At 42.2% G+C, this 10,604-nt stretch overlaps 1 protein-coding gene across 1 annotated transcript; it reads left to right on the top strand.

Annotated features, from left to right (window-relative positions):
* Nucleotides 1–3,026: 3,026 nt before the first annotated feature.
* Nucleotides 3,027–4,600, top strand: LOC105060518 (NDR1/HIN1-like protein 6). Its single transcript, XM_010944258.4, has one exon. It carries the CDS (start codon nt 3,509–3,511, stop codon nt 4,373–4,375), a length of 867 nt encoding a protein of 288 aa, XP_010942560.2. The 5' UTR covers nt 3,027–3,508; the 3' UTR covers nt 4,376–4,600.
* Nucleotides 4,601–10,604: the final 6,004 nt, after the last annotated feature.

Here is a 10,604-nt window from a genome sequence, read left to right as displayed (position 1 = left end):
TTTTAGTTACTATTTTCGCTGCTGCCTTAACAAAAGGCGCTGTTTATTATGAAGTTTGATCATCCATCTATTTTATTTGCTCACTTGATATCCGGTAACTTTGGTTATTTCGTTTTCACATTACCTGGAATGCTCTTATGTGGTTTTCATCTATATGATTTGAAGTCCAATGAGCATGAGTTTTAACAGAAAGCATCATTTATAACACCTGCTTGAGTTTTGAACAGCAGTTTATTTAGAAGCAGAATGAAAGCACGATACTTAGGTTGTAGGTTTTGTAGGACTTCAGATTCTTCGGATAAAATCTCTTCCTCATCAGATATTGTTGATCCTTACAACATCATGTGGGATGTTGCATGAGATCTCCAAGAAATTTAGTGGCATGCAGCCTGAAAAACATTCCACTACCTCCATTCTGCCTTCAATTCCTAATTAACATGTCTTCTTCTATCCCTGCATTCTTCTAACAGTGATAGATCCAAAATCTGTATTTGCTTATTCTCGATCCCTTGGTCATTAAATTTCACTCTAATATCATTTTTTTTGGAATAATATATCACCCAATATAAAATTCCTTTCATAGCTTTTGGCTGTTAACCAAATTGTGCAATCACACAGGTTTCTTTCCCCCTAACTTAAGACCCTGGAGCACCTATTATTTGATCTTGATGGGCATAAACAAAAGCTCCCGATGGGGTTTTGAGTCATAACCTTGTTGCACTGATATTTCTCCCCCTTCCAGTAAGGGTTTTCTTCAAGGCCACGCTAGGTTGTTCACTGGTTTGTTCATTGATTATGTTTTTTAAGTTGCATTGTTAGGTCATAGTGTTTTCTTTTCGCATCATAAAGCACCAACTAATATAATGAGTTAGCAGTTGATTGTGTAAATCTTCATTATTTAAAAGCAATGACCCTCAGCAGTCGAGACAAAAATACTTTGAACTCATCTTTCAACAGGCCAAGATGGTGATGTAGATCGTCTCCTAAACCTTAGCTGTAAAATATCGATTAAATATAGGAAAAATCTTCTCAAAATTTGAGTTATTCTGGGGTTACAAATTCTATGAGTAAGAAATAATTTAGGAGGTCTTGAGGCTTAGGAGGCAACTCCTGCAGAACCTTCCATGGGGCATGTATTTACAAGAAATCAACCCCAGATGGATTAAAAGATTATTGTGCAAGCATCTGAAATCCTTACTGTTATATGAAGCAGAACTACGAGATGTCTGACTGGATGTTCTACCCAAGTATGTTGCACTACTAAATGCACCCCACCTCAGTTTTGCTTTCTCGCTTTACTCTTTATTTAAGACAGACACATGACAAGTGCACCCCAGTCATCATATTACAGCTCCTGTCATGTGCATTGCATAAGGCTGGAATTGGGCTCGGACCGGGTCGACTTTGGGTCGGACTTCAAACTCGGCTCGAGACAATTTAAACCGTATTTGGGCTTAAATACAGAGTTCATTTATCTTTCGGACCGAGCTCGGATATATCTTTGGCCCGATCCGAGCTCGGTCCAAATATCAGCCTAAAGTTTAGTCCGAGATTTAAAGACAAATCCCACGATGCATAACATGCCATGCTACCCTTTGTATAATGCCTAATGCGTTATCCACGGTGTATGTTTTTCTAGATTTGTCTTACTCGATGGCCATTCTCAAGCCCTAGTTTCCCCTCCGCCTTTCTCTCCTCTCGCATCTCTCGTCCTAGCCTCCCTCCCCTTGCCCTCCGATAAGCCCCTTAAGATCCCCCTTCTCTCTCACTCGTCCAATTAAAAAACATCGGTCTAGGGCTTGCCAACTCATGGCAACAAATGTGGTGGAGAGGGCCAAGGAAGTGGAAGGCGAAGGGGGAAGACGCATCCGGACCAAAGGGGAAGTGGGATCTTGAGAAGGAGGTATACAAGTTCATGGAGATATCCGAGAATCCGAGCAACCTCCATTTGTTAGTAAAATCGATAATAGAAGGCGGCGACGGCCATGGAGGTGATGCAGAGGCTGGACATCACCGTCGCCGCAAGGTACGTCCGCTGCTCTGTTTGCTTCCTCGCGATCTTCTCCACCATCCGGTCCAATAAGATTTGCCCTCGTCCTTGTTTGCCGTCGGATCGGAGCTCTCTATCCTCGCTGTCTCCTTCATCTCCGAACATTGGTTCTGCCTCACGACGACACAGACAGCAGCGGTGTGGATTGTGGGTTGGCCCAATCGGGACCGGGCTTGGGCCTGAGTCTTTTAGAAAATTTTGGGTCTAAGTTCGGCCCAAAATTCGAAAAAAAATTGGACCAAGCTCGGGTGGAGGTATAATCTGATCCGGACCAGCCCACTTCCAGCCCCAGCGTTGCATGTGCTCATCCCCAAAGGGACTCCATCGAAGAGCACTGCTTCTATTTCTGCTGTCTGGCCAACTGCAGTGATCCCTTTAGAGTCCAATAACTTTTGCATCTGATCTTAGTCTGGCTTTTTTGGTGAACAATGCTAAACTAGAATGAGGCTAGGCGATTTTTATGAGCAATGCCAAACTAAAATGGGGCTAGAGGACTGAAGATGGGGCTAGAGGATACTAGTTGAACTCATCAACATCGTACATGATTCATACAGAGGGGAAGGAGAGTGTTGCGTTTGAAAGCTCTGAAGAGATCAGAAATTTACTGGGACATTACCTGGTGGAATTTCTGTTTTTTTTTTTTTTTTAAATAAGTGAAAACTAGATTCATAACATAAGAACCGCCCTTTTCCTTTCAAAAATAATGGAAAAGGCCATTTAAGTTCAGAGTTGTTTCTGCCTTTCCAGGGTAACAGAGGAAGAAGACGTGCGACAAACTTTTTTTCTCGATTACGTCGTCTCTCTTCTCTATGCTGCTTCCAATCCTTTTTCAGCGATCTTGTATTCTTGGCTTAAAGCATTATGAGGGGAATAGCATATGTCAATTCTTTATTGAAACATTGAATTCTGTTTTTGGATTTTATTATGGAACTCTCTTTTTCTAGACTCACCAAAGAAATCCCTTTTATTTTATTATAGTGAAAAAAGTTCATTCATTTTTCCTTTGTTGATTTGAGAACATGGAATGATGCGTTCCATCCGCTAACCTCATACTCATGAGAGAATAACCTCTTGTCCATCCCTGTTCACATCCTAATGGCCGTCGTTTGCCATCTTCTTTCCAGCAAATACTCCAAATATGGTATACTCCGTACCCCTTGGAAGATATTATCCTCGTTCTAGGAGACTAGATTAAAGCAAAAAGGACTACGTAGAGGACGCATAGGCTACATTTCTGCCCCACCCCCAAGCACATGAAGTTTGGTGGGTGTACGGTAACAAAATGGGAATTTTCTTTTAAAAAATTATTTTTTAACTTTTAAATTTTTTATTCTTATTTATTTATTTTTTTTTCCTTAATTTGGCTCAAAGTGCCCCTAAAATCTCGGTGGCTCCGTAGCGCATCTAAACCGCTCCTTGAGTCCACCAAAAGGGGATTTGGGTGGACTGGTTTTGGAAATGCCCAACGACTCTGTTTCCCTCCCTCCACTTCTAACATCTTCCACCCTCCGAACAAGTGTACAGCTCAGCTTGACCATAGGACTTTTAACCCCCATCCCCTCCCTCTCAACCCTTCCTCCAATTGCCCATCTCTCTCTCTCTCTCATGGATTATCACCAAAGGGCCCATCTCCCTCCGCCACCTTACATGGTGCTATCGGAGCAAGGGGGTGACTCGCCTCTCCGACCTCCGCCCCACCGCCGCAACCTTCCCCGCTACTATTCCCACCGCTCCAGTAGCTCCTGTAGCTGCAGATGCTGTTGCTGTTGCTGCTGCTGCTTCCTCCTCCTCTTTCTCATCATCATCATCGCCGTCGCTGCCTTCATCTCTTTGGTCGTCAAACCCAAGGTTCCCTCCTATTCCGTCGACAACCTCTCCATCGGAGGCCTACGTTTCAACCCCGCCAGTCTCACCATTCACACCAAGTTCATCGTCACGGTGCGTGCAAAGAACCCCAACGACATGATCGGGATCTGGTACAGGGATGGCTCCCGTGTCATGATCTCGTACCGCAACACATCCTTGTGCTCCGGCCGCCTCCCGAGCTTCTACCAAGGGCACCACAACACGACGGTGATGCATGTGGTGTTGGAGGGGCAGAGCAAGCTCGGAGCCGGGGTCCATGGGGTGTTCGAGGAGAACCGGCGCACGGGGCGGATCCCACTCGACGTGTTCGTGAGGGTGCCCGTCAGTCTACGGGTCTTCAACACGGACTGGCAGAAGGTCACGGTGAACGTCACCTGTGCGCTTGTGGTCGATGGCCTATCGCCCAACAAGAAAGTCGGCATCAGGTCGGCCGATTACAAGGTTGCCGTGGATCTGTAAATTCTGATGGTGAGTCGTTAGTTATGCATGGGATTTGATGTGCCTCCCGAAAACAAGGAACAGCTTGCCTTTGTAAACGTTGGATTCGGGTGGGGCCTGCTACAATCCAATTGTAGGGATTGACATGAGATATGAGTGTGTTAGGGACGAGAGTTTAAATCCTAGTATGATGTATGTTCAAGAGTTCCTTGACTATGAAAGCAAGGATTTTGCTTTAATGGCTAATTACTTCTCGGTTTTTAAGAAGAAGGCTTAGCATACTATAAATGAAGCCATTCAACTCTGAAAAAAAGTAATAGTTCTTTGAGATTGTCATTTAATTGCCTTTTGTTTTGTTGAGCGACATAGCTGAGTTACCACAGTATGTTCCTGTACTAAATCTCTTGCGTTCTGATGTTCATGAGCGAGGGATCCTCTTGTTTTAGCTTATGCCTAAGCACCATAACAGGGTGTTTAGATGATGCTCTTTTCTGGATTGGATTTATTTATTGAGAGATTTTGTGGGATGCCACCACCTGAGGTCATGAATCGCTGAATCTCTCCTCAAGCGAGAAATGCTAATCAACTGGATAATAATTGTTGGTGCTAATATCCAACTATAAGATTTCATAAGCTTGTTTATGAGCTTGCGAATTAGATATCTAATTTTATGCACATTTAACATTCTGCTTGAGAAATATCATATTTTAGTAGTTAACACCTGGCATCATTGTTATACAAATCCTATTGATGTCTATTTTGTGCATCTTATCCTATGGTTGGTTGGTTGATTCTTCTCTGGAGGCTCTGCAAGAAACCAAATAATGGATACAGGTATATCCAAGATTGGTTTCAATCTGTCTTAGTGTGGTGTGCGTGTGTTTTGTGTCTTGGGCATTTGGCGACTCACTTTTATGGCATTGGCGTTTGGCTGGCAAATATTGGGTATTGCGGCAAACTCTAGATTCTTGTAGGATGGAATTTCTGTACTAATTTGGTTTGTTTATGAAAATCTAATAGAGCTTACAAGCTTCCTAAATGGAAAGAAAGAATACTACCTGAAAGGCTTCGAGTGCTCGCCGTATCCAGCATCCATAAGATTGACCGACCAAATTTCGTTTTTGTCCTGGCACATAATTAAGCTTAATTTAATAATGGTTTGGCTGCGAATATGCCTAGAAAAATCTTCCACCTGTAAATAAAACATATTTGTTTGTGGATTAAATGCATTTTATGTTTAATGATCAGATCACCAGTTGCTGTTATGTCATGGGTCGATTTTTGATGTAGAAATGCAAGGCCCAAGCATGCCGATACATGGGAGTCATTCGATCCATCGGAATTCAAGCATGCTAATACATGGACACTCGTCCAAGGGTGCACACTAAAGTGGCCAAAGGTTTCCAAACTATTAATATTTTACTCTCAATACAAGAATTAATTAAGATCAAAAATATATTCAAATTCATGGAAAAGTTCATTCTGGTCGGATCATGTCCAAAAAAAGATTGAATAACAGGCACAAATAGTGATTATGGGTTAGGTTATGGTAGACCTATCTGTGGGTTAGATTATACCAGACCTATCCAAAATTACTGTTGGAATGAATCAAGTGGTATGAAAGCGACTGGATCCCATATATGAAGGTTCCTTTCCTAATTTCCTCATCTAAGCTGAAGCTACCTAATGCAGTCTTCCCATGGCTGCCCAATGAGAAGCAAGATATAATCAGGAGCTACAAGGAGAGTTGCCGCTTTATAGTGCTAGGCTTACGAGGAGGTCATGTTTTCATGTGGCATGCATCATGTTTTTTTTTTTGGTAGATGCATCATGTATTCAAGACGGGGATGAACTTAAAGAAGCCATAACCCCATCGATCATAACTATAACTATTTGAAGCTATGTTGGTGTTTGCATGCAAATACATACATGCATACATAATATACATATACTATTTGGGCAAGCGCCCTATGGAATGGGTCAAAAGGGGAGCAGAGAGAAGTTGGGCATTATGGAATCTTGCCCTCAGGTGGACGGTTCAGACTGTTTTGATCGTATTATTCTATTCTGGAACCGCGGTTAACGGAGAGCGAAGTTGCCGCCCGGGCGGTTCTGTGGCAGTGAGAAAAGGCCGCGAGCCGGCGAACGTTGAGGCTTGATCTATCGTTAGTTCCATATGCTCCCATGGAATATTTCAACTTAAAAGAAACCGATCAATAAGGCAAGCACTAGAAATATCTATGCCAAATGAAGCACTGTCTTTACCGGGGGCATATGTTAAGCTAATGATTTTAGAAGAACACGCAAACTGGAGCTTGCCATATAATGGGCCAATAAAACCCTTCTCTTATCCTGACTTGGGTTTGGCTTTCCATTTGAATAGGACTCTCGGCCATTTACCAGCTCTCTCTCCGAGAATCCCTGGTAATTCTTTCTAGTGCTCAGTTTATTTTATTTTAATTTAATTCTTTGTTTTCCTTATTCAATCATTCTATTCCCATATTGACAGACTCATTTTCCATAATCCAAATCCAAAAGTACCCATTATATGATTTCAAAGCTCAAAGAGAGTCACCCTTACTAAACACCTTAAATTTGATTAATTTGAGAGCATTCTCAATTGTCAGAATCGTTTAGCATTTAGAAATACCGAATTAAGAAACTGTCTCATGAAACTCCTTTTCTTATCTGAGAAATGAATGGGTTTGTCCACTGTTTCATTTCCCATGGCTGGGTTTGTCCATTGTTTCATTTCCCATGGCACTCTCAATGAATTAGCAATTATAAAATTTTTATCCAAATCCACATTTCAATTTTTAGGTTAGAATTGGCCTCGGTGTTGTTAAAAAATTTATTAATGCGCATAGAAGAGTGATTGATGCTAGTGAATTCGAGCTATCATTCAAATTTAGCAAAAGATAATGCTACAAATGTTGTGGATGCATTGCTTCATTAATAATAGTGTATTATGTTTGATGGAGGCCTAAATGACGACAAAAGAATTGAAGCCTGCCAACATTGTTGTGCCGGAAAATCCTTTAGAGGATGACAAGAACACAACATTGATGATTGGCTCACCGCGAGCAACCAATCGACCACTTCTGTCCAAGCAATCAAGTCAGAAGGCGAGCTGCTTGTGCTCTCCAACCACCCATGCCGGATCTTTTCGTTGCAGGCTTCACAGAAGTTCTCTCCACCATCATAATAGCCATTCAGTCGGTTCGGGGCTCTCAGAGTTGGCTGACAAATCGACGTCTGATGAAAATTCCATGGGGACAGGATGATCTTGGTTCTCCATTGCTTCCTAAAAACCACCCTATGAAATCAAACCAGAGTTTGTTCATGTCGGCAAAATATTTAGTCAAATCTGGCAAGGGCAAGGCCTTTTCAGCAACTTGCATTCCCGTGGGAAATTTCGAGTTTCTTATTATTTGTACATGTATATAAGACAACATTGGGTATGTATTGCATGGTTTATTTAATGAAACATGAAGTTATCTTGTTTCTGTCATCTTTTTCTAACCAACTTCATACTCTCCTGTATATTTTTATCAACATTGTCATGTTGTGGTGTAAAAAGAATGATATCATTGGTTGTGAGTCAAAAAAATCTTTGACTTATATAAAATGGGATATTTTCTCTCTCGTGAGATATTTTTTGAAGGACAAAATCATGAGGCTTCATGTTATAGTGGTTAGAGATTGAAGCGGACAATACCTCATATATGCGGAAGTGGAGACCGATCTGCTCGAATCATAAGCCCTTGACTGCAACAGTCATCGGAGCCTCATCATGTTTCTAGATTTTTTTTTTTACTTGTCAAGATTGCATTAGGCTCAAACTTTGGTTCATTTGTTGATTTTTTTTTTTTTTCTATAAATTTTTGGATACCATTCTTAGCAATAACCTTGTCTTCAATCCAACAACAGCTCCACCATCCATGCAACCAACAACTTCACCACCTTACAATTGTCATAGGCTGAACCCATGACTACCTTGCCACCTTGACAAAATGCTCTACACCACTATCTCATGCAACAAGCCATTTTATAGGCTCTCCACTGCCCTCTCCATCGTTCTTTCAACAAATCCATTTAGAGCCAAAGTTTCAGGTTGTTTATCATTGAATGATTTACAGGCTGGTAGGACCGGGTCTCTTGTTTGTTGTATCAGAGAAATAAAGTCTTGTTACTTTGTTACGACTGCATGTTCTACGAGAGTACCTACATGTTGTTGTACCAAAGTACCAGAGTCCTGTTAACTTGTTACGCAGTTGTAACCAAAGACCATATATTATTATAAATAGACACTGCCTCCACAATTGGAAGGTGTGTCATTTTTCTGCTCCTACTTTAGTACTTCTTTATATGGTATCAGAGCATCTCAGCCTCAATCCTATGGCTTTGATTCCTGCCTTCTCCTCCCCGTCTCTTACATCACTTCCTATCAACTTCATGACCATCCCCCTCATCCAGTTATGTCACGAGAACTATCTCTTCTGAAATACCTTTTGATCCTTCGTAGCTACGATCTGATCGAGATTGTAGACGGCACTGAGCCATATCCGTTAAAGTTTCTCCCGACGACTGCTGTGGTTGCCACTGCTGCTCCTCTCCATAGTTCACCCTTTTCTCACGGTGCTCTCCGTCACCACCACTCTCCCTCTTGAGTCGACATGTTATTCTGATGCGATTCAATATCCAAAGTAGCGGACAGCTATAGCAGCGGAGTTCGATGCCCTCTTTCGAAATAAAACTTAGACACTTGTTCCATGCCTACCAAAGATGAATGTTACCGATAGCAAATGGGTTTTCAAGATCAAACAACACTCATGTGGTGGCGAAGGGTTTTAAGTAGCAATATGGTGTCGACTTCACTGACACATTTAGTCCGATGATCAAAATCACCACAGTGCGCCTTCTGCTATCCATTGTTGTCTCCTCCAATCGGTGTCTTTATCAACAAGAGTAGATATCTAATGCCTTCCTTCACGATGATTTGGAGGAGCTTGTCTTTATGGAGCAGCCGCCTGGGTTTACTCACCCACAGTTTCCTCACCATGTCTGCCAAATCCAACGCTCTCTTTATGGGCTATGTCAAGCACCGAGGGCCTGATTTCATCATTTAAACAACTATCTCCTGCCACTTAGATTTCTTGGCTCCAAGATCAATACTTCCCTCTTCTATAGGGTAGTACCTTCAACATCCATCTACATTCTCATATATGTAGATGATATTCTTATCACTGGAGAGGGCCCTACTGGTATTGACAGTCTCGTACAGTCTTTAATGACTGAGTTTTCAGTTCGAGATATGGGGTCTGTGTATTTTTCCTCGACATTGAATTGGCACCCCATCCCAATGGCTGCATGCTCACTCAACATAAATACGTGCTGGATATTCTACACCGTGCTTATATAGAGAACACCAAGCCAATGTCTATGCCTATGGCTATTACTGCTCCTGCTAGTGATGCCTCTCCACTTTTGGATAATCCTTCACAATTCTGAAGTATTGTTGGGGCCCTCCAATATGTCACCATCACAAGACCTAATATCGCATTCGCCGTGAATCGGGTATGTCAATTCATGCACCAACCAACTAAAAAGCATTGTGCCCTTGTCAAACACATCTTGGCTATCTCAAGGGGACCCTCGACCATGGCTTATTGCTGCATCACCACTCCGATTGCACTCTCCACGCCTTTAACGATGCTGATTGGATGGGTTGCTCTTTAGATCGCCGATCAACCAGTAGATATGCAATTTTTTTTTGCCGCAACTTAGTCTCGTGGAATGTGAAGAAACAAGCTACTGTTGTTTGTTTAAGTATCAAGATGAAATACAAAGCTGTGGCAAATGCCACGGTTGAGCTCGTGTGGATCCAGTTGCTACTATGCAAGCTTGGCATTTCTTTCTCCTCGCCTCCTCGTCTCGTGTGACAATATAGGAGTGACATACTTGGCTGCTAATCTAGTCTTCTATGCTCAGATTGACTTCCATTTTATTCGTGAGCATGTAGTGTCTAAGTCGCTGCAGGTATCCTATGCGTCCAGCAAGGATCAACCCGCCGACATTCTTATGAGGCCTCTGTCCCGACAGCGTTTTTGCATGCTTCACTTCAAGCTCAATGTCGTGGTATTCGACTTAAACTTGAGGGGGCGTATTGAATGATTTACAGGCTAGTAGGACCGAGTCTCTTGTTTGTTGTACCAGAGTAACAGAGTCTTGTTACTTTGTTACGACTACA

This window comes from Elaeis guineensis, chromosome 1 (genome assembly GCF_000442705.2).
Source record: "Elaeis guineensis isolate ETL-2024a chromosome 1, EG11, whole genome shotgun sequence".
Classification (NCBI taxonomy): Eukaryota; Viridiplantae; Streptophyta; class Magnoliopsida; order Arecales; family Arecaceae; genus Elaeis; species Elaeis guineensis.
The sequence above is the reverse complement of the archived record's forward strand: the minus strand, read 5'-3'. Positions and strand labels throughout refer to the sequence as shown.

What these genes read in the sequence shown, in the direction of transcription:
- LOC105060518 (XM_010944258.4), top strand. Translation starts at nt 3,509, where the DNA reads ATGCCCAACGACTCTGTTTCCCTCCCTCCACTTCTAACATCTTCCACC.